Genomic DNA, 25,593 nt, shown 5'->3' with positions numbered 1-25,593 from the left:
TCAAGTGGGGTTTATCCCAGGGATGCAAGGATTCTTCAATATACGCAAATCAATCAATGTGATACACCATATTAACAAGCTGAAGGAGACAAAACCGTATGATCATCTCAATAGATGCAGAAAAAGCTTTTGACAAAATTCAACAACGATTTATGATAAAAACCCTCCAGAGAGCAGGGCACAGAGGGAACTTACCTCAACGTAAAAGCCATATATGACAAACCCACAGCCAACATTGTTCTCAATGGTGAAAAACTGAAACCATTTCCTCTAAGATCAGGAACAAGAAAAGGTTGTCCACTCTCACCACTATTATTCAGCATAGTTTTAGAAGTTTTAGCCACAGCAATCAGAGAAAAAAAAGAAATAAAAGGAATCCAAACTGGAAAAGAAGAAGTAAAGCTGTCACTGTTTGCAGATGACATGATACTATATAGAAAGAATCCTAAAGATGCTACCAGAAAACTACTAGAGCTAATCAATGAATTTGGTAAAGTAGCATGACACAAAATTAATGCACAGAAATCTCTTGCATTCCTATACACTAATGATGAAAAATCTGAAAGAGAAATTAAGGAAACACTCCCCTTTACCACTGCAACAAAAAGAATAAAATACCTAGGAATAAACTTACCTAAAAAGACAAAAGATCTGTATGCAGAAAACTATAAGACACTGATGAAAGAAATCAAAGATGATACAAACACACGGAGAGATATACCATGTTCTTGGATTGGAAGATGAACATTGTGAAAATGACTATACTACCCAAATCAATGTACAGATTCAGTGCAATCCCTATCAAACCACCAATGGCATTTTTCACAGAACTAGAACAAAAAATTTCACAATTTGTATGGAAACACAAAAGACGCCGAATAGCCAATGCAATTTTGAGAAAGAAAAACGGAGCTGGAGGAATCAGGCTCCCTGACTTCAGACTATACTACAAAGCTACAGTAATCAAGACAGTATGGTACTGACACAAAAACAGAAAGATAGATCAATGGAACAGGATAGAAAGCCCAGAGATAAACCCACGCACATATGGTCATCTTATTTTTGACAAAGAAGGCAAAGACTATACAATGGAGAAAAGACAGCTTCTTCAGTAAGTGGTGCTGGGGAAACTGGACAGCTACATGTAAAAGAATGAAATTAGAACACTCCCTAACACCATACACAAAAATAAACTCAAAATGGATTAAAGACCTGAATGTAAGGCCAGACACTACCAAACTCTTAGAGGAAAACATAGGCAGAACACTCTATGACATAAATCACAGCAAGATCCTTTTTGACCCACCTCCTAGAGAAATGGAAATAAAAACAAAAATAAACAAATGGGACCTAATGAAACTTAAAAGCTTTTGCACAGCAAAGGAAACCATACACAAGACCAAAAGACAACCCTCAGAATGGGAGAAAATATTTGCCAATGAAGCAACTGACAAAGGATTAATCTCCAAAATTTACAAGCAGCTCATGCAGCTCAATATCAAAAAAACAAACAACCCAATCCAAAAATGGTCAGAAGACCTAAATAGACATTTCTCCAAAGAAGATATACAGATTGCCAACTAACACATGAAAGGATGCTCAACATCACTAACCATTAGAGAAATGCAAATCAAAACTACAATGTGGTATCAGCTCACACCAGTCAGAATGGCCATCATCAGAAAATCTACAAACAATCAATGCTGGAAAGGGTGTGGAGAAAAGGGAACCCTCTTGCACTGTTGGTGGGAATGTAAATTAATACAGCCACTATGGAGAACAGTATGGAGGTTCCTTAAAAAAGTAAAAATAGAACTGCCATATGACCCAGCAATCCCACTACTGGGCACATACCCTGAGAAAGCCATAATTCAAAAAGAGTCATGTGCCACAATGTTCACTGCAGCTCTATTTACAATAGCCAGGACATGGAAGCGATCTAAGTGTCCATCGACAGATTAATGGATAAAGAAGATGTGGCACATATATAGAATGGAATATTATTCAGCCATAAAAAGGAATGAAATTGAGTTATTTGTAGTGAGGTGGATGGACCTAGAGTCTGTCATACAAAGTGAAGTAAGTCAGAAAGAGAAAAATAAATACCGTATGCTAACGCATATAGATGGAATCTAAAAAAAAAAAAAAAGTTTCTGAAGAACCTAGGAGCAGGACAGGAATAAAGACGCAGACATAGAGAATGGACTTGAGGACACTGGGAGGGGGAATGGTAAGCTGGGATGAAGTGAGAGAGTGGCATGGACATATATACACTACCAAATGTAAAATAGATAGCTAGTGGGAAGCAGCCGCATAGCACAGGGAGACCAGCTCTGTGCTTTGTGACCACCTAGAGGGGTGGGATAGGGAGGATGGGAGGGAGACGCAAGAGGGAGGGGATATGGGGATATATGTATATGTATACGTATAGCTGATTCACTTTGTTATAAAGCAGAAACTAACACACCATTGTAAAGGAATTATACTCCAATAAAGATGTTAAATAAAATTAAAAAATAAAATAAAATATTGAAAAAAATATATTGCCATATTTCAGAGGAGAACAGAATAAATGATTCAGAAATAGATGTTCTGGGCTTCCCTGGTGGCGCAGTGGTTGAGAGTCCACCTGCTGATGCAGGGGACGCGGGTTCGTGCCCCGGTCGGGGAAGATCCCACATGCCGCAGAGCGGCTGGGCCCGTGAGCCATGGCCGCTGAGCGTCCGGAGCCTGTGCTCCGCAGCGGGGGAGGCCACAACAGTGAGAGGCCCGCATACCGCAAAAAAAAAAGAAAAAAAAAGATGTTCTTTTCCTCAAATCTAGATATGGCAACTAGAAGAATTGTTTATTTAGTGCTATTTTGTAATTTCCAGCCATAAACGCTAATGGATCACTCCTTTACAGGTGAGTAATGTGGAGAGTCACTAGGGACTCCTAAAGTCGACTTTCTTTATGGTTCTTGGTGCTGTTGTCAAATCAGAGTCTGAACAACAGTAACTGCCATCTCATGCTGTGTGACAGTATAATTTGATTGCTATATAGTTGGAGGTTTGTGAAACCTTTCCACATGCCACTCACCTAACTGGTGGGGCGAAGGAAAACAAAAGCCAAGGTTACATGTAATGCCATATGACCTCTCTCTTCACTTCTGATTAACACCAACAATTTACAGTTGCAAGTGCTTTTCAGAAAACAAAGGTCTTTCATATTTGTTTTCTTGTTTAACTATCAAAATAGCCTTAGGAAACAATACGGGCTTTTATCCCACTTTCTATTGTTGAGGAAGCTCAGACACAGAGACTTTAAGTAACTTGCCTGAGGTTGCACTGCTAATAAATGGTAGAATCTGGACTCACACCCAGGACTGGCTATGTTCTTTCTACTAGACATGCTACCTTAGTCAAAGGGAAGTGGGTGATTAGGAAATTGTCCAGAGAACTGGGAAAATATGGCTTAGTACTCCTGAAGAAGTGAATAATTGTTCCAAGCTTATAAACGTGTCTGACAGGAAGTTTGCTCATTTTTAGTCAATTGTCATCACTCTCTAATTTAAGTACTTTCACATTTAAGGTTATCGATATTTTGAGCTCTTTGAGAAGAGCGTGGCTAAGTTAGCAGCGCCTTCCTGCCACGGTTGGTGTAGACTAAGCTTCCTCTGTACCTTAGAGAGTGGCACTTCCCCCTCCCCCATTTTTACGTCCATGAGCCTTTGGATCTGCGGGAGGGACTGGCTGTGACTGACGTGGGTTGACAGAGTGCACGTGGCTCAAATGAATAGAGCAGAACATTCCTGACTTAGGATGCTTATATCTGGACTGCTGCAAGAACCGACTGCCGAGCAGCAAGACTGCTGCACTACTGATGCTGTCCAGGCATGAGAATAGGGAAAGAAAGTGAGAAAATCCATTGGAGGTTTGGTCGGTATGAGTTTATCATTATTATTGTAAAAAAAAAAAAACCCACGCATAACATTTTTACCATCTTAACCTCGTTTAAGTGTGCAGTTCACTTGTGTTAAGTATATTCACATTGTTGGGCAACAGATCTCTAGAGCTTTTTCATCTTGCAGTAATGACACTCTATACCCATTAAACATTAATTCCCTCTCTCCATTCCCCTTGGTATCTACCTTGCTACTTTCTGTCTCTATGATTTTGACTACTTTATTATTTTTTTTTTTAGGTAAGAAGTTGGATTTATTTAGAGAGAAACACACTTCACAGAGTTTGGGCCATCTCAGAAGGAGAGAAGCCCCGAAATATGGCGTGGTTAGTTTTTTTTTTTTTTCATTTTAACATCTTTATTGGAGTATAATTGCTTTACGATGGTATGTTAGTTTCAGCTTCACAACAAAATGAATCAGTTATATATATACATATGTTCCCATATCTCTTCCCGCTTACGTCTCCCTCCCTCCCACCCTCCCTATCCCACCCCTCCAGGAGGTCACAAAGCACCGAGCTGATCTCCCTGTGCTATGCGGCTGCTTCCCACTAGCTATCTACCTTACGTTTGGTAGTGTATATATGTCCATGCCTCTCTCTCGCTTTGTCACCGTTTACCCTTCCCCCTCCCCATAGCCTCAAGTCCATTCTCTAGGATTTTGACTACTTTAGATACTGCATATGAGTGGACTCATACAGTATATGTCTTTTTGTGACTGGTCTATCTCATTTTGCATTTCCTCAAGTTTCATCCATGTTGTAGGATGTGACAAGGTTTCCTTCTTTTTAAAGGTTATATAATATTCCATTGACTGTATGTACCAGATTTTCTTTCTCGTGATATGTTTTAATACCATCCAATTCATTATTTGGTGGTCACTATAGAAGTGGTTGATTCAGGGACTTCCCTGGTAGTCCAGTGATTAAGACTCTGCACTTCCACTGCAGGGCACATGGGTTCGATCCCTGGTTGGGGAGCTAAGATCCCACGTGCCACAAGGCAAGGCCAAAAAAAAAAAAAAAAAAGTGGTTGATTTAGTTGTTTAAACTAACCAGCCAAATAGGATGAAGTAAATGGTTGGCACAAGGGCTGTCAAATAACTTTTTTGGTTTCATTTTACTACTCCCTGGGCCTCATTAATCTGCTCTTTGAGCCATTCTCCACTCCCTAAACTTCTCTTATCCTTTCTGTCACCTCTCTTTTACTCCCACCTAGCTGTCCCTGCTGCCCACAGGCATTGCTGGCTCCTGATAGAGGTGTTTACAGATATTTCAGATTAACTTGCTTACATCTTCCCTGTTTGCCATTTACCGGCAAGTCACTCCTTCCTTCCACCGCACATCCCTTGGTCTGAATTATCTGGAGTTGGCCACAGACAGTTTCTTTGCTTTGACAGTGAGATAGGTTCCATAGTCACTGAGGCCTTGGGAGGGGGTGGTGGAGGGGGTGGAGGTGGTGAGATTTTCATCTCTGGTGCCAATAACTTTTAAAGTAAACTTTCTTTTTTTTTTTTTTTCTCCCTGGGAAACCCCTTTATTCAAGCAAACTTATTATAATTCATATTTTCTTGATTCCCTACAGAGCTTCACAAAATTCAGAAGTCTGTCCCTGCAGGGAATTTCACTTGTAATGGCCTTCATTCCAAAGATATAATTCTGTTCTCTTTCAGTGTGCACATGGGAGAGTGATGGAAGTGCACAAAGAAAGGCAAGTAACCCCTGAAGAACTTGAGTTTCAGTAGCTTCCATATCACTCAGGGTGATGGAGGACGTTCTGTAGAAATGAAAAGGTTGGCAGGGGAGAGAAGAAGAGACGATGAGGCACATTAGGCAAGAGTTTAAAAAGGGGAAAAGAAGGTGCCTTTTCTGTACTAAAATGACTGTTTCTTTTCTTTGTTCTCCCTGGATTGCTGTAACTTTTCATGCATGAATGTTATTATATATAGTTTTTCAAAACAACAGGAAATGCTGAATCCACTTGTATAAAATCGAATTGACATGTAGATTTCAAAGAGGAGGCTTATATTTCTCCTATCCAGTTGTGGTTAGGGTATCTGAGACTTGCAAAAAGTTTAAAGAACAATAGAAAATAGCTTTTCTTCAGGCACACAGAGACCTGAAGTCTTTCAGGGAAGGCAAAGGTCCTCGGCTTGGGGCAGGTGGTATAATGCAGATGGATGAGAGAGAGGAAAGTTTTGTTTCCTTTGTTAAACAGAATGACCACAAAGAACATTGAGTCAAAGTTACTAAAGTCCAAGATGGGTGAAGGGACTGTAAAATAGCACCAAACTTCTTTAAACTGAGTTCAAGTTTCCTGGACAGAAAGAATTACCTTTTAGAATTGCAAACGAGTTTTTAGAACCAAGTTTTACAATTACTGAGAAATACTGGGCAGTAGAAGATGTGTTGGACGATTAGAGGTGGTTAAACATAGGTCTGACCTCAAGAAGAATCCGAAGATGTGCCCCACAAACTGTAAGGAGGGAACCTGATGTTGATTTAGGAAAGGTCTTGGAATGGGTTATTAAACAGTTGTTTCTTAGTTCTTAGATGAGGATATGGTGTTTATAGATACTATGGCTGGAAACAAATTATGTCAAGGGATTCTTATTTTCTTTTAAACAGAGTTACCAACTTGGTAAGGTTTCTCATGATACCTTTGTGGATGAGTTAGGGGAAATATAGGTGAGTGTAGTGGCTTTCAAGCTTGTTTTGACTGTGACCCTCAGTAAGAATTATATTTTAGACCATTATTCAGGATATACAATTGAAATAAAAGTTTCATGAAACAATACTTATTTACCCTTACCACACATGATACACTCTGATTTTTTTGTTGTTGTTCTATTTCATTTTTCTTGAAAACTAGTCATAGGCCATCGTGTTGCTTTCCTGATCCACTATGAATCACAACCCATAGGTGATAGTTCAAACAGATGGATTCACAGTGTAAGAGATGACTACACTAGTGGTGCCACGATTTCATCTTAGCCTATCTATCCATCAGTTCTATCATGGATGAAGACATAGAAGGCATTCTTCAAGTCCATAGGTGACACAAGGCTGGGAAGGGTAGTGAAGATATTGGATAATAGCAGAATACAAAGATGGGGACTGAATCTAATGAGATGGAATTGAATACAGACTAACATAAGATCCGGTACTATGATGTATGTGTAGTAAGGGTAAGTCAGTATTGTTTCATGAAACTTTTATTTCAACTATATATCCTGAATAATGGTGTAAAATATAATTCTTACTGAGGGTCACAGTCAAAACAATCGGAAAACCAACAGTGCAAGTACAAGATGAGGAGATGGGGATGAGAGACATGTGAATTTTTAGTCCTCTGTAATCACGTCGTACGTCAAAAGTGTCCAAAAATCCAACTCAACTTTAACTGTGGTTTCTTAACCTGTGCTCTTTATTTCCCTAGCATTTTGCCCAAGTGCTTTGGGGGCTGCCATGCAAACTACCACTGGGTAGGAGTGAGCTTGAATAAAGAAGGTTCTAGGATACTACTTCTTGTTTGAATTTGCTGTCTGTAACAGTTTTATAAATGGGGACTTCTTCTGTTTGAAGTAAATGTTCTTTGGCAAAAGTCCTTCTGAAAACCACCAGGCAAAATGACCCGAAACAGAGAATACAGAAAGAGGGTTCTGAGTTAGTCAGAGCACATCTGGATTATTTTACTCATTTCTGGAAGCCTCACTTTCAAAGAGATATTGATAAATGGGAACATGTTCAGAGAAGAATGAGGAGAATGGTGAAGGAACTCAAAACCGTGGCAAGTGAGGTACAGTTAAATGAATCAGGGATGTGACTTAGGAGGCCTGAGAGAGTTGTTCACATATATTGAAAAGGCTGTCATGTGGAGAAGGCAGTTTGGTATAATAGTTTGGTGAAAAGAATGTGAACTTTGGCATCAGGTCAACCAGGTTCAAATTTCAACTCTGCCACTTATTGGTTGTGTGACCTTGACCAAGTTTCTCAACTCCTCTGAACTTTGTTTTTCATGTTTATTAAAAATAGGGGAACATAATACTTTCCTTGAAGGACTGTCATGAGGATTAAATAAGATAATATATATGAAAGTACTCAGTATAGTGCTTGGTTCACAAATATATTTATTTCATAGAAGACAGATTAATTCATACCACGAGGCCTAAAGAGTTGCAGTAAAGACTAGATGGTGAAAGTTAAAGGAAGATTAAAAAGTTAGAGGGATCCCAGAAGAGTTTTCCATCAGTCAGAGACATTCAAGGATGGAATGCGCTGCTGGGGAAACGTAGTGAATTCCCTATCCCAAGAGGCATTTGAGGAGATGCTGGACTATTACTAAATGGTGAGAATATTCTGGAGGGAATGACTGGGGAGAGGAGGAGAATTCCCAGTAGACTAGCTCAATAGATTGAATGCATGGGGTCAAGCTTGGCTCCTCCAAAGAACCAGATACTGTTCTTCTTTCATAACCATGAATGATGCCTCCTTCCACTTGTTAGGCCCATCGGACAAATGAGTGCTTTGGGGAAGCACTTTGTAGTATAAAGATGGTCCAACAAACATATACGGAGGACTGGTTATGCATTGGATACTCCAAGTGTGCACATTATGGACAGTGGGTCAACAGGATTAGCTGCATACGAGAGGTCCATGGTGCTCGTGTATCTGCTATTGGGCTGATTTTGGGGAGAGCACTGGGCTGGCCCCAAGGAGTAAATCAGCTCTCAAATTTGCTAGCACACCAAGAGACTTGGTCTAACTCCCAATTCCATTCTAGTCAGGCACAAGATGGAGGTGAGTTACCAGAGCAAGATGATTCAAAAGCAGCAACGGAAATAAAGAGCCCAATCTCTTCATAATCAACTCATCTCCTGAAGTGAAAGGCCTGGTTGTTTATAGCAGTGCTGACAATGGGAAGTTATGCTTCAGAGTTTATACCGAGAGTTGTTTCACATTTCAGTAAATCAGAAAAAGATATTGATTTTGAACAAATGGCTGATTTTATTGTCAAAGCAAATTTCATTTCTTGAGATGATTAGATTTTACTAAACTCTTTCCTAAGTGCCACTAAACACACATTCTGTGAATAAACAGCATATTCCTCAACCAAGTGACATTTGTCACCCACTAAATACAATTATATTTGGTCATCTCCAGTTGTCATTGAAAATGCAGAAGTGGGAAAATTGCACACTGGGAGTCAGAAAGTTTTTGCTCAACTCTTGGCTGTATGACTTAATAACTCTATGGTCATAGCACAATACATAATCCTTCTGACTACCAGTTTTCTTCTCTTTAGATGGGGAGGGTGGCTTCTTCTCTCAAGGGTGGTTGGGTCGTGGAGATAAAATGGAACAGTGTGAGTAAGATGCTTAGCATAGTTCCTGGCACATAGTAAGCTCTCAATAAGTAGTAGCAGTTATTATTAGAATTAACAGAAGGAGAATATTCATAATCTGTTGAGGATTAGGGCACGCTTTTGAGGATTGATTCTTCCCAGGGGCTCAGGTTTGCCTCAGAAAAGAACAGAAAACAAAGGCATCACGTCCCAGCTTCCAAAGGTATTATACTATGCTAGCATGAATGGGCCTTCCCATGTTGGGGACTTTTTGTGTGTGTGGGGGGGGGGATTTTAGTTTCCCGACCAGGGATCGAACCCAGGCCCCCCAGGCAGTGGAAGCGCTGAGTCCTAACCACTGGACAGGCAGAGAATGCCCAGGACCTTTTGGTTTTGAAATGTAGGGAGAGTAACAAGGAACTTTAGCAATTGGGTTGTATTTCTGTAGAGAAACCTTCATGATGTTGTAAGGGCCCTTGAGAAAACAGTTGATCCATCTTCCTGATTCCAGAGAGGCCTGTATTCCAAGCATTCATAGATTACTGCTATCCAACATTTGCTTTAAAAGTTTCAGAAGGTGGGGATTCTATAAGATCTTTGGATAATGTATGATACTGCCACATTGTCTTAGAATCAGTAAGCTCTTCATAAGGTCTGATTCAAATCTTCATGCTGCAGCACAGGCCTCTATTTTTTCTCTTGCCTCTGCCTGTCAGCAGAATCTGTGTGCTCTCATTTAGACATTTGTCTCTACCCTCACCCATCAATATATTTTGATTTACTGAAATATAAAACTGAGCACTGTAAGCTCAGCTGGATCACTGTAAGTACTACTATAAACAACTGGGGCTTTCCTCTTGGAAGGTGTTATGAAGCTCCCTATTCAGCTTTCTTCCTTCCAGCTCAAGACAGCCCATGTTCTTAAGCAGAGTCATGGGAAACCTAAGTCCCCAATCTGCCACCATTGTCTAAACAGACAGTGGAAACTCTGTCCGTAGAGGCTGAGCACCTGGGAAGCCGTGCCACGCGTTGGCTTCCTCCCGGTAGACGCTTTGACCCAGAGCATTTCCTTTGGTGTCTTCCAGCTTTTGTCCACCTGTGCCGCACCTGGGTGCTGATTTGCTTCAATGCCAGATCCTCCCCCTTCCCAGCCAAACATCTCAAAAGAGTGATCTATTTTCACTTTCTTCACTTCCTCACCTCCCACTCTACCACTGCAGTCCAACTCCAATTAAATTGTACTGTACCAAAGGCACTCTTATCAGAGTCACGAATGCTGTCCAACCAAATTGCTTCTTAAAACAACAACAGGGCTTCCCTGGGGGCGCAGTGGTTAAGAATCCGCCTGCCAGGGCTTCCCTGGTGGTGCAGTGGTTGAGAGTCCGCCTGCCGACGCAGGGGACGTGGGTTCGTGCCCTGGTCCGGGAAGATCCCACATGCCGCGGAGCGGCTGGGCCCGTGAGCCATGGCTGCTGAGCCTGCGTGTCCGGAGCCTGTGCTCCGAAACGGGAGAGGCCACAACAGTGAGAGGCCTGCGTACCGCAACAACAACAACAACAAAAACACACCTTATTTTACGTGACCTCTAAGCAGCATTTGATATTAACCGTTCCCTTCCTTTTGAAAAGCTTGCTTCCCTTGCGTTTTTGGACCACATGCATTCCTGGTTTTCTTCCTACTTGTCGGGTCTCTTCATCTCACTCTCCTTTTTGTGGGTTCCTATTCCTCATTCTTCTCTTGAATATTGTTATCGTTGGAGTTTGGTCTGAAGCCTTCTCTTTTTTTCTGCTTATGTACCCTCCCTGGAAGATCTCACCCACTTCCCTATTTGCCATTACCATGGGATAAAGCTGATAATCCCAAATCTCATCTCCATTTTAGGCCTTGATATCCAATTGCCTGCCAGATGTATTTACCTGAACATGCAACGGTACCTCAAACTCAGTTTGCCCCCAGATAAACCCCTCACCCAACCCTCACCCAAACCTGCTTCTCCTCTTCTTGTATTTCTTATCTCAGCGAATGGTACCACTATACACATACATCCTTAATTCCAAAATTGTCAGTCAGCAAGTTCTTTGATTGTAGCTCCAATATTTCACTAATCTGTCTCGCTTTCTTAATCCACACTGCTGATACTTTAGGCTTGGCCATTATCATTGCGTGCCTATGTAACCCGCATGAAGCTGGGCAGCTTCACGGTCAGGGTCATCACGGAGTTGTATCTCAAAGAAATATCACCTGAACAGCCAAAAAAAAAAACTGGAAAGCAATTTAATTTGCACTGAAGTTTCTTGAAAGGGGACTAATCATTTATTTATTGATGTTTTGTCCCTGTCACACCTACATTGCTTTGACTGCCTCTTAAGTGGTTTCCCTGCCTCTAATACTGTTTCCCTCCACTTGATTCTCTATACTACAGCTAGAATGCTCCTTTACAAATGGATTTCCATGTTTAAGACTATTTTAAAAATGCATTTTCTTGCTTAATGCTCTCATTGGCTCCCCATCGTCCGCTGGATAAAACTGGAACTCCATCACGCTTATAAGGTCCTTCACCACATTGCCCGCACTTAACTCCTTCATATTCTTTGTACCATATAGTGTCTTTTTCATATTGGTATATGTGTTAACGATGCCTGCTGAGCACTTACTATGCATGTCCAAACAAGGTACAGTGGGAAACTCGTTGGATACATAGTTTGGCAACAGAGAGCGAATTATATATTAAACATTGTGATGTTAAATTCCAGGAAGGGAATGAGACCACAGAGAGGATTAGAAGCATTAGGGAAGGGTCCCGTGGAAGAGGTGAGGTGTAAGGAGGGTAGGGAAGGGGATTTGGACCAGCAGAAGAAGTTCCAGTCTGAAGGATCGGGGCCATGAGAAGCAGGCTCCTAATAAAAGTGGAAGGTCATACTCTGGACACTGAAGTAGACATCAGTCCAGACTCATTGTCCTGTGCCGGCCTAAGAGGAAAAATGCCAGATACTCTTTAGGGTGCTTGAAGCACACAACACGAAGAGATGGCCAGCAGCGGAGATAGAAGCCAAATAATTTGGACATGAAGCCTGATTTCTCTCCCAGGCTGTCCTGCTGGTTTCGAACATGTACCCTGACTCACCCCACTTAACTCTCCATCTCCTCCCCACCTCCCCCCCCAAAATGACTGTTTTTCTCAAGCTGATGTTGTTTAAGGAAAAGGGAAGGGGGATACTGTCAGGGAAACTGAGGCTTGGAATGAAATGTCATAGAGAAACTGTGACTCTGTCTCCTGTTCAGTGGGCTGCACTCTGCATGCCAACCTGAAAGGGATGAGGTAGCTTTTACGGCGGCAGTTATGGCTTACGAGGTGTCGTGTGAAAAAGGACCCTTCTCACGGTGATGAAGATCCTATGTTTGCTCTATTCAGACAAAGAATTCTCTTTTCAGCATAACTTTCCACACCGAAACACATAAATTGTTTAGAGCTGACTGACTGCAATACTAAGTGTTCTATTTTAAAACTATTCCCACAAGTGAATCATATACGCGCATCTTCTCTCTTTCGTCCCCCTCCTCCATATAAACACATTCACGCCCTTCCTCGCCGCCATAAATAATGCTCCTTTTGCTTGCCTCCCGCAGGACTTTGCATCGTGGAAAGTTAGGCTGCTCTAGGACTTGATAGCCTGATCCACTCTTATCTCTCTTAAAGAGGGTTCATTCATTTTGTCAGTTTTCCAGGCCTTCCAATTCCGATTTTATTTTTGTAGTTGACTCTATTTGACTATTTTCTGAGGTTCTGGGGTGAGGCAGGGGCATCCTAACCGTGGAGAATATTGCTGGTTGCCTACTGAAGAGTAATCCTTCATTCCTTGCTAACAGAACCCTGATTTGGGTTCTAGAATTAGGTAGCAGTCTGCTCAGGGAGGTTGACCCAGTTCCAGAGGGTCTGAATCCATTTTGGAGACCCCATTTCCCCTTTGCCAGTGACTCACTTCTGGCCAATGTGACACAAGAAGGAAATCTGCCGGCATCTTTGCCTACTTCTGGTCATCTCACTATGTGAATTAATGAAACCTTATTGTTCAAATCACTTTTAGTTAAGTGTCTTACTACTTGCAGTCAAAACCATCCTCTCTGATACACTAACCAATTCTAAAACTCTCAACTTCTACTGTGATTCATTTGAAAAGATAAATCATCTACTTCATCAGAGTCATAGATTCATGGAATGTTAGTTTGAAAGTCCGTTTGACGACTGTCTAGTCTGTTTCCCTCACTGAACATACCAACTGCTTGTGTCTGCAAACTAAGAAAGTCATCCACAAGGTGCTGGGACTGTGCTCTATGCTCTGTAATCTCTACATGTCTAATCCTGATTTTGCATAATTCTGGTAAAATCAGAATTTTGAACTCAGACGGGAACTACACTGAATTTTCCCTTTTATTCTCATTGGCAAAAGGCTCTCCTAAATACATGTAAAATAGATCTCAGAGGGAATGTTGCTTTTACTTCAAAAAAAAAAAACCCCACAAAAAACCCCCCTAGAAATAGCTATTTACATAGACATGAATAATAAGTCATGCTCATATATTCATTAAAAAAGATTTCCAGACTTTAGTAGTCAGTACTTTTCCAAATGTGAGTTATTGTATTATTCAAAAATAATAAAATTACATATCTTGGACCATAGTCAATAAGTGAAATTGGCCTTACCCTCTAATTGATTCAAATTTGAGAGACTTTAATGTTCACGCCAACATTCCACCCACTGGTACTCCCATCCTAGTTTACTCTTTTCTCTCAACTGAGTTTTTCTGAGGAGGAAAAAAGTAACTTACATAAAGAGAAACTTCTGCTATCTGGTGTTATAATGGATACACCAGGCTTCCTTTCTACCTAATTTCTGTATGAGAAAATTGTTATCCGTTTCCATGATGCCAAATGGTGATAGCGCTTGAAAACCATTGGTGCCTACCTGAGTGATGTCCATTCCCGAGTCACAGCTCAGTGGCTGTGTGGAAGTCAGACCGTTTGAGCCGATTACAGTTGTGATCACACCATTCTCATCAATTCTCCGAATCATAGTCCCATCCACAAAGTAAATGAATCCATGCCTATCAACTGTGATGCCTGTTGGGGAAGAGCAATTGAGCATTAGTAGTCTAGAGGGCCACATTTGTGCCAAGATCAGTATTTTGAAAGAAGCCATAGAAATGAAAAGGCATTTTAAAGACATATGGATTTAATTTTGCTCAGCTCAGACAGAACAGTAACGGGAGAGGTTTGTTTGGACACACATTCACTCCTCTGTGTATTGAGAAGAAACGACAAAATGTAGTATGTGGAGAGAAAGCCAGTCTAACAATTTTGTTGTCCAGTTTTACATTTCTACCCCCTGGATACTTGCTTACTCCCACAAACAGAAAAAAAAAAAAAAAAAAAAAAAAAATCCTCTAAGACAAATGGGAAAAGACAGGGGAGGCAGTGTATGTTACATTTCTTTTAGAGTGCAGATGCATAGGCCGCTGCTTGTTTTCATAGTTGCATTAGAAATAACTGACTTGGAAAGCATTAAAATTATTTTCATCAATTCACTCTCAGTTAACAGAGTCTGTAATAATTCTGATAAACTGGACTGAGTTTTTTCTCTGTATTATCTGTTAAGAGGGCAGCTGGAGAGCAAAATTATGGTGTCACAAAAGGAATGGTTAAGCTTCTAGAAAAAATACAAGTCAATAAAATTCTCACAGTAGTTTTACACACTGTGCTAATTACAGTCTTGTTTCTTGGAAAATATATAAACGCAGTTAGAAGGCTGGGGTTCTAATACTGAATGCACCACTTACAACTGATGTGTGACTTTGAGTCATTCAGCCTCCTCTTTGGTAAAATATGGAAAAGATTATCTGCCTGTGATATTGTAATTTATAATAAAGAATTTTGGTCTCCGTTCCCTTTTCTAACACAGAGCTCCTAAAACTCTTGGGATTGCCTGTGGTGAGAGAGATAAAGGTGACTTCTGTTATGTTAATGAGGTGACTTTGGCTGCACTTTGGCCAAAGAATAGGCTGGTTGCCAGGAGAACCAACCTGGTGATTAGAGGATTGGAACTTTCAGTCCCACCTCCTGACCTGGGCTGGAGATTGAGTTCAAAGGCCAATGGCCAATGATTTAATCAATTATGATTATGAGGCCTCCACTGAAAACCCAGAAGGACAGGCTTTGGAGAGCTTCCATGTTGGTGAACACAGGGCGATTTGGGGAGAATGGTGCACCTGGAGAGGGCCTGGAAGCTTCCTCTCCTTTTCCCCATACCTTGCCCCATGCATCTCTTCCATCTGGCTCTTCCTGAGTTACATCCTTTTTATAATAAACCAGTTATCTAGTGAGTAAACTGTTTCTCTGAGTTAGCTGAGCCGCTCTACCAAAATAATGGAACCCAAGAAGGGAGTTGTTGGAACCTCCTATCTACAGCAGTTCTGTCCGAAACACAGGTGACAACCTGGACTTGTGATTGGCATGTGAAGTGGTGTTGGGGGAAGGCAGTCTTGCAGGACTCACCCCTTAACCTGTGGGATCTGATACTATTTACGGGTAGATCGCGTCAGAATTAAGTGAAATCGTAGGATACTCAACTGGTGTAGAATTGCTTGGTGGTGGTGTTGGTGGTTCTCCCCATGCTGGAAATTGGTCTCAGAATACCTTTTATTGCTTTACTTGGCTAAAGTGACCAACTGTCCTGGCTTGCATGGGACTGAGGCAGGGTTCAGTTTTAAACCGGCGACAGTCCTGGACAAACTAGGATGAGTTGGTTATTCTATGCCTAGGTTGTAGTAAGTATCTGATGAAATAATGCATTTAAAAAGTGTCAGACACTGATAAAGAACATATGGTTCAACTCCTGCTTCCCTTGCTACTTTGAAAATAACCACATGGCATTACTTTAAAATTAGTTTACAATTTAGTCTTTTCCTAGTTCTCCTTTATTCAGACCTTGTGAAACTCACAATGTATGTTAAAGTTAGGAAGATCTGTGATAACCAGCATGTCCTCTTAGTGCTCATGCGTGCACCCACACACACACACACACGCACAATAATCTTCCTGGCAAAGAGTGAACTCATCTAAAGACAGTTTATAAACCCAACTTAATAAACTGCCTTTAGATGAGTTAGTTCATTGGCAGGAGGTTAATATTAAGGCTTGACTTTATGATGTACTTTGATTAATCCTGATGTTCCTCATGAAGTATTAATCCTTAACATCTATGAAAGTTACAGATTCATTTTTTAAAAATAAATTTATTTATTTTATTTATTTTTGGCTGCATCGGGTCTTTGTTGTGGTACGGTGGGCTTCTCATTGCGGTGGCTTCTCTTGTTGCAGAGCACAGGTTCTAGGTGCGCCAGCTTCAGTAGTTGCAGCACGCGGGCTCAGTAGTTGTGGCTCGCCAGCTCTAGAGCACAGGCTCAGTAGTTGTGGCGCACAGGCTTAGTTGCTCCGCGGCATGTGGGATCTTCTGGGACCAGGGCTCGAACCCTTGTCCCCTGCATTGGCAGGCGGATTCTCAACCACTGTACCACCAGGGAAGCCCCAGATTCATCTTAACTTTCCCTGAATGCCTCTAAAGTCATCTATGTTTTGGTGAGTTCTCCAAGGAAACCAGCGTGTCCAAACAAGGGCAATTCCATGTCAATAAGTCCCTTTATTATTTTGGGTGGCATAAAGACCTTAAAGAAGGTTTTTAAAAAGACTTTCAAGACCACGGCAGGTCAAAGGATGATGGCATAGGAACATTTCTTTCATCTCCAGAATATCTGGACTGAAGATGAATCAAGGGGTATTTCTGCTTTCTATTTTTCTTTGTGTTTTGGCGAAATCAATTTCTTAAATGCCTAGAATTTGGTCTGGTGTGTGGCAGGCCTATGATTTGGGGTCACCTTTTATGACCTCTGTATTCAATATCACTGAATGTGAACTTGGAAATCTGGCTGTCGTAAGAGGATGACCTGAAAGATCAAGACTCAAATCTGGAGAGAGAAAGGCTAAGAGCAGACAGGCTTGAAGTGTATAAAATCATGAATTATTTACCAAACGCATACTGAATGGCACTGTGCCAAGTTCTGTGCGCGCTAAAGGACGAAGAATTCAGGTACATGGAAAGCAAGACTAAGAGGATACTGTGAAAGTGCTGCTCGAACTGGGAGATGATAAACTTAGAGAATCAAATCCCTGAAAATTGAAACAGATTCCCAAAAGGTATAGACAAATGTATTCCTCCAGAAACTAGCAGTACAGAAACATACATCTTTATGCTGACATCAGGGAGGACCATTCTGTTCCTTGACTACTACACTCCTCACCCCCGCCAGAGGGTGGAGTTTGGCCTGAGCTGGGGAGGATAATCTTGGACTTTCATGGTTTTCCCACTTTTAATTTTCGTGAACTTCTAAACACTGAACTTCTCTCTCTCTGTTCCTGTCAGCTGAACTCCACAGATGAGGCTTATTAAATCCTCGCTGTTGGCCTTCGGGGCTCATTTGGCTGACAGTTTGTAGGATATTCTCCTTTCATATATTTGTGTAGCAATTTCTTTTATCGCGGTCCAAATTCCAAAATACTCCAATTTTTGAGATTCTTTAATTAAATTTAATTGGGTTATACTGATGTTCGGAGTTGAAAAAGAAATAGTAGAAAGGGCTTTGAGGGACTGTGTGATAGGTGCTTTATTTATGCATCTAGGCATATTTTCTATGTACATATTTTCATTTCCTCTCATTTTCCTACCCCAACCAATGAACCAACCAAACAACCAACACACAGACAAATTCCCCAAACAACTAGTTTTACAAACTCTTTGCTGGTGAGGTTTAAAGGGTATTTAATTTTCACTGAGGTTAAAAACCAAACTGGAAATCACGGGTAAGAAAAAGAGAATTATTTCTGCTATTACTTGGCTGGGGAGCGGGAGGGGGTGTGGTCATCTCCCATAATGAGTATCGGTATAGCCCGGGGATGTTGATGACGCAGTATGATCTATTACTGTTTGTTAGACTGAGTGGGAGGAGGTAGCACATGCCCAGTCTATTTTAAATTTTAGTCTTCAGAGATGGGGACGTGAGTGATTTCAGAGCACATAAAGCCATCTGGGGCTAGCAAGATCTTACAGATTCAATAAGACGTTCATATTTTGATATAGTTGTACCCAGATTTCCAAAATTTGTTACCCAATGCTGTGGGCATAATTTGTTCCAAGGGTCACGTCCCTTGATGTGCTTACTTGACAGGGTTTTCATTAGCACTTAAAACACAATGGAAGGCACAGTCTTTGAATGAGAAAGGAATTAAACTGCATTGAAAAGACTCACTTCCAGGGTTTAAAATTTTAACCAGTATTCATTTTTAGAGCAAGCGAAAAATATATAGCTCTGTGCGATTACCACAAGGTTAGGCAGTGATGCAGGGTGGGTGGGATAGGGGTGGGACGAACAACCAAGGAATACACTTCCCTCAGATGCCCAGACAGCATGTTTAGCTTGGAGCACATTTTTACATTTGTGAGAAAATAAATAAATCCTTGTAAATTAGTGCATATAATGAAAGCACTGACAGACCATAACCTGGAAGTGTGAATGGTGCTGTCTCCATTCATCAGCATTAAGCCCTAACAAGCTCTTTCTATGGAGGAAACTGCTCATAAATAAAGTGCATCTTGTAAAAAAAAAAATTATTCGCAGTGTCTTATGCAAAGTAGGGGACATTATATAATATCTGAACTGCAGGCTCTTTTCTCTGTGAAGCATAGCTCTGTATGAAACAGCTGCAAATTAACGGGCGAAAGTATTTGACTTCTACCCTTGTCTTATTATCCTCTAATGAATAAATACTATAATTCTTAAGAAGACAATTGCCTAAAGCTGGGGCAGCCTGGATAGTTACTAATAAATTTATCACCTGTTGGGGAAGAGGATGCTGCTGATCGATACTGAAGCAGCAGGGGCAACCTGATGTGGTATCACTGAGAGTCCAGATGTGGAGGTTAACAGCCTGGAAATAGTAGCTAAAATCCCAAATTAGATAACAGAGAAGATCAGAGTTTTTGGCTGTGCAGAATGCCAATTTCAAATGTTGGCAGAAGGCATCTCTGTATTTAATTTATAAAAATTACAGCTGTTGAGGCCACCTACATTTTTATTATTTCTGTATTAAAAATGAACCTTCTTTCAGAATATAAGCTTTGGAAAGTAGTCATAAAATTCTCTCCATCTACAGCCCTAGCAACCACAAAACTGAAATACTGCTTTTTTTTTTTTTTTCCTGCCACAATCTGCTCTTTAATTTTATGAGACAGAGGTAAATGGTTAAAATAAACTTTCAGGGAATGTCTTAAGTGCAATATGGCATCAGCTCAATCTCCAATACTGAGTGTGCTGAATTGTGTAGCTGACATTAGCCAGTTGATCATAAAGTGCCCTTTAAGTCAAAGAGTTTAAATTTTTTGCTTTGTTTCTGTGCATTTCAATTCTCTGAAAATTGGTATCATATGTGTGGTCTATATGGAAATTCTCCACTAGGCAGAAAAGTCCATTCCCCAACTGATCTAACTACTGTCCACTTATAACTACCTACCCAAAATCAGAAAGGGCCAAGTTACTTCTGTACAATAAGCCTGTTATCTTGCTAGGTAGACACCAAATGGAGCTTCTAGAATTTGGAGGGATTACAAATATCTGTGTGTTACTAGGGTTGGAAGGAAGCAGAGCTTAATGACCAGCTGAGATGATTTCACTGTGTGGTTAACAATGAGAACAGGAGTTCTCAAATATGACACTCTAATAAACCTACCGTAACATTACAGGACAAGTGAACAGTGTGAGTTATTTAATCAGATGACCTCTTTAATTAAAAAAAAGTTACACTATATTCTAACAGTAAAGGTCAATTTCCAAAGAATTTAAATACAAATTAAAAATGATAAGCATTCAGACTAATATGTCCTTCCTTTCAAGACTCAGAAGGCACTCAGAGACATCACGAGGAATGAGAGATTCGTGGGCTAGTTAAACCAAGAATTGTGATTGAAAGGCAGGTAAGGCCGCTTGTCTTCACTTTCGCTCCTTCTGATTCTCTGAAAGCTTTAGCCCTCCAGGCAAGGAACAGTGAATGAAGAGCTCTCCCACCTCCACCAGCACTGTTTTCCTAGAAGTTTACTGGGAAAGTTGTTTTTGTCCTCACTTATTAATTTATTCAGGATTTATTTTGAACCTATTATATGTCAGGCACTGTGCTAGGCACTGGGACTACTGCAGACTATAAAACAGATATGGCATTGCTCTTGAGAAGCTCAGAAACCAGTGAGGGAGACGGAGAAATAACCAGGCAATTACAGTGCCTTGAGATAAACACTAGTTTGGGGCAAGTCCACGGTACCATGGGAGCAGCCTTGGGAGATGGGCTGGGGAAATGAAGGTTACTAGTGTTTTCTCAGATTATAAATCACACGTAAGCAGAAATCTGAAGGACTATGTTGAATTTCTGATGAGCCCAGTGTGAAACCCAGGTAAGCACCACAAAAAACCCATTAAGGCTGACTATTATCACTAAATAATAACCATTTTCATTTGCTGAGAATACTAAGATATTCCAGGCACTGTGCTGGACTCTTTTTTTTTTTTTTTTTTTTGCGGTACTCGGGCCTCTCACTGTTGTGGCCTCTCCCGTTGCGGAGCACAGGCTCAGCGGCCATGGCTCACGGGCACAGCCGCTCCGCAGCATGTGGGATCTTCCCGGACCGGGGCACGAACCCGTGTCCCCTGCATCGGCAGGCGGACTCTCAACCACTGCGCCACCAGGGAAGCCCTGTGGACTCTTTACATACATTTTCTCTTTTTAATCCTCACAGTAGCCCTGTGAGGTAGGTATTATTAGTGTCATTTTTTAGAAGAGGAAATAGAGGTTCAGAGGTCAAATGACTAACTCCAGGTTGCCAATGCTAGATTTAGCTCATGTTCGTCTGACTTTCAATGTCCATTCTTTTGATCCCTATCCCATGTAGCCTAAGTGGGGCTATCAATCACTTTACCACAGGAGTGGTGTACAGAATGGTTTCTGAGGGTCCAGAAACTCCATGAAATTATCTGCAAAAAGTTTCGTGTATGTGTATCGTCATGAGGAGATGGTCCATTGCTTTTGTTAGATGGTCAAAGTGATCCATGATCCCTCCCCTGAAATTGTAAGAATTCTTATATTCCTGTAGAGCTCCTGGACCTTTTCAGAATTATTCTTCAAAGATATTCTGCAGCTTCATTCCTACAGAGCTGGTGAGTTTTAGGAAAGCACCCAGAGTTTCCATGTGATAGGGACTTTGGTAACTTGACTATTATTTATGATCTACTAAATAAAAAGGAGACCCCAGAAACAAGGGTCACAAACTCATATGTCATCAGGGGACAGGCAGGTAGCATTAGTCTGTGAGTTAGGTCAGGTGTTACATTATACAAGTTCTAGGGGAAACGAAGGTTAACTAAATAACGCATGTCCCACCTAAATGCACTCAATCTTTTTTTTTTTTTAATAAAGACACAGAGTGGGACAAATGAATTATATTTTGAACCAGATTTATTCCCTGAGTTGCCAATTTATGATGCTTGCTAGAGAACAATCAAGAGGAATATATCGTCAGTGAAGAGGCTGCTGTGAGCAGACAAGATCCATGAACTTAGAATAAATCTAATAACTAGTACTGCCGTTAAAAGTTATGTCCCGATAACAGAGATTTCCCATAAACCGCCTGCCTCCACATGCATACCTCTCCCACTATCAATGTCCTGCACCAGACTGGTATGTTTGTTACAATTAATGAACCCACACCGACGCATCATTATCACCCAAAGACCATAGTTTACATTAGGGTTCACTCTTGGTGTTGGACACTGTCTGAGTTTGGACAAATGTGTAATAGCATGTTTCCACCTTTAGAGTATCAGACAGAGTAGTTTCAGCGTATAAAGATTCTGCTTAATTTTTCTGTGAACCTAAGACTGCTCTAAAAAATAAAGTCCAGTTAAAAAGAAGTTATGTCTTGGTTTATAAGCTCTGAGAAACCAAAGATAATCAAATCTAGTTCCAATTCTCCATCACGGGAAAATGAAATCCCTGGATGGCTAGTGACACAATACTTGCTAAGCATGCAGCTTCTTTTGTTCCCACCAAGATCAAAGCTCAGAATTTATGACAAGTTCATCAAATTTAGTCAAATCAAACCAGAAAAGTAGGTGTTCAAGCTGAACTTGACTTTGCTCTTGCTCTGTCCCCCTTCTCTTCCTCATCCTTCCTTCAGGAAGCTCTCCCCCTTTAGTACGGCGGAGACAATGCTATGTATTCAGGTCATCCTATCTGTTTTTCTTTCTGAGAATACAGCTAGATTACATTTCCCAGCCTCCACTGCAGTTAGGTGTGGGAAGAAGTGATATATGCTACTTCTAGGCCTGGTCCCTAACAAAACCTCTGTTGAGCTCCTTTATGGAGCCCCCCCTCCCTCTAGGCTGGCTGGATGCAGAGTACCCACTGGAGGACTCCAAGGCCTAAGAGATTGACAAGCCACTAGATGGAAGGAGCCTGGCTCCTGAGTCACTGCTAGGAGCAGGGATTTCTCCTATCCCACAGGCAACCTTTTACTGCACTGTGATGTGAGCAAGAAATAAACGACTATTTTGTTAAGCCATTGAGATTGTGTGTGTGTGTGTGTGTGTGTCTGTGTGTAATATATAGTTGTTAGCTTGGCCTCACTATTACATTCACCAACCACCAATTCAAATCCTGTTTATCTTCTAAGGTTTTTATGAGATGTTTCTTTTCCAGGAAGCCTTCTCCATAAACTCCACTTTCTGGTCTCTCTGTTTTCTAACCTAAAGAAGCTTCTTTTTTTTTTTTCAAATGTGAATTATCCAGTCATGCTCTGTCTAGGCAAAAAGCTCCTTGAGGGCAAGAACTGGATTTTATGCTTTAGTTTTATATCTCAACAAATCCAGTAGACCCGGGCACAAATGTTCAATAAACCTTGTTGAATTACAGGCTTAACTGCCACGCATCTATAATGAAGCACATCTATCTTGAATCAAATAAAGCATGCCACGATGTCAAGATCTGCATATGAATTTCTCTAAAAATGAGTTTAGAAAGGAGGCAATGGTAATCTCTTTCTCCAAAGACCTTTAAGAGGAGTACAGCCCCCTATCAATTAGTGATGATGAGAATATGGGAAAAAGGGGAATCGACCACTCGGAGAAAATAGCATAAGGACCATGGATCAAATTAACTGCAACTGAATTTGATCCATGTAGATAGCTACACTGAATAGCTCAGGTTCCCTGCAAATCCACTTTGCTCTATCAACACAACTTTGTGTTATGATCTTATGACCTCTTCCAACCGTACTCTAATGTTAGGAGTTCTAAGGAAACAGCAATATCTCAAGATTTCACCTTAATTTGCTTCACTCTGGACCACATAAGGGAAAGCAGAGAGAACACTGGCTCCAGGGTCACATCAGGGGATCTGGGCTTCAGGATGACCTCTCTTACAGATTAGCTGTAGAACTTGTCTTGATTTCCTAACCCACACCCTACCTACTGCACAGGGTTAAAACAGTGTGAAGCTCACAAGGGTCAATGAAATAAGAGCCCTTTGAAGAGGATGAAGTCTTACAGTGGTGCTAAGTGGTGTCCTAATTGCTCAGTCATTGCTGTAATTCTTTCTGAAAGTGACTTTTCTAAGCCTTAGAACCATAGACAAAGATTTCCACATAGGCTCTGCTTCAACATTTTAGGCTCTTCTATGTTGGACAGACATAGTCGAAGCTTTAAGTCCATAACCCGGGTCAGTGGCAGAGTGCCCTATGTTAGATTCACCACAGAGACAAGGCAGAGGTTGAAAACAATTTTGTTAGCTTAGGGGAAATACTGCACTACTGAACTACTGGTGTAGAAGCCTTCAAGCTTTTATAAGATAGCTAAAGTTTTCATCCAGAGAATCAAATAAATGAAGCTCCATGCTGTGCAACTGGCTCAGGGAGACCCTGGGCTGGGGGTGGTGCTGGTGTCTCAACATTTAACAGTGACACCAAACACTAGGGATGGTATGAGTTATTTTTCCTTGCTTTATAGAGGTCTGTGTGTGTGTGTGTGTGTGTAAGCGATTGGGTTAAATAGACAGTTCTAGTTCAAGTTGAAATGCATACCTCATGTTTTACTTTTATGCTAGAATTCTTGCTCAAAAGATGCCTATAGGTTGAGATTTAAGGGGACTCAGTACATTTGGGCTAAGATAAATGAGGTTTATTGGACACGATCTGAATATTTTATATCCCCCCCCTTAAAAAATTCTTCAATTATCAAGCAACTGTATCTGGGACACTACTCAGATACATTTTGAAGAAATGCCTTTGTCATCCTAAGGAAACAAACCACCTCACAAGAACCTTACGCGAACAATTAGCTTGAAGAGGGAAAGTTCATTTATTGCCCATGAACCAGCAAAAAACTAATTGCAGTTGTTACACTCTGGGGGAAAATGAGTCTCTTTCAAGATATGTGAACGACCAAAAGGTTCTGATAAAAAAGCACACTAAGTAGAATACCTTGGCCTGAATACTCAATAAAAGGAGGATATGAGGAATTAAGCCTGACAGTGCTTACTATTCACAATAGTGGGCTAACTCAAGAAGAATGAAAATTTCTGCAGGAAAGTTATTTGCATGTAGTATCTATTCAAAGACAACGCGGAAGGCCCATTTAAAATTCTTCCAACAGCCGTACATCTTGACTAATGAAGCTAACACTAGAAGAGAAGTTCAGGAAGCCAGAAAGGCAGGGTGATGAACACTCTGTGAATACAATTTTCGAACATTTGAAATGAGGTTTAAAGAGACACTTAGGAGGACCAGTTTGGGCTTAATCAAAAATATATTATTAGAACAACAACAAACACAAATATGACAGTTGAGTAAAAGAAAAAAATTAAGCAAAGCAGTTGTCCAATGAGACAAACAACTCTTTGACTTTTTCTTTTCCACGCTCTGACCTACAGGTTTGACAATCTGAGTGCAGAAGAAGGTTACACTGAAAGGTATTGAAAAAAACTGGGATTTGCTGTTCAAAGGGGGCTGGTGACACCTCTGGCCTTGTCTTGATTGAGACTGGGGTTTCCAAGGCCATTTCCCCACCTTTTTCCCTCTAAGTTCAATTACCCAGACACGTTCAGGAGAGCTATGAGAGTAGCACATCAGGGTAGAAGCTATGAGGAGATCCTGTCGTGAGGCT

The 25,593-nt window shown here is 41.0% G+C and overlaps 1 protein-coding gene across 1 annotated transcript in view; it reads right to left on the bottom strand.

Annotated features, from left to right (window-relative positions):
- The window catches only part of TENM1 (teneurin transmembrane protein 1), a 361,765-nt gene that overhangs the window by 66,752 nt on the left and 269,420 nt on the right, over window positions 1-25,593 (bottom strand). The window contains exon 23 of the mRNA XM_067722679.1: window positions 14,250-14,404. Within this exon, the coding sequence (XP_067578780.1) occupies window positions 14,250-14,404 (155 nt within the window). The remainder of the gene's footprint in view (window positions 1-14,249; window positions 14,405-25,593) is intronic.

This window comes from Pseudorca crassidens, chromosome X, assembly GCF_039906515.1.
Source record: "Pseudorca crassidens isolate mPseCra1 chromosome X, mPseCra1.hap1, whole genome shotgun sequence".
Classification (NCBI taxonomy): domain Eukaryota; kingdom Metazoa; phylum Chordata; class Mammalia; order Artiodactyla; family Delphinidae; genus Pseudorca; species Pseudorca crassidens.
This window is presented reverse-complemented; position numbering and strand designations above follow the sequence as displayed.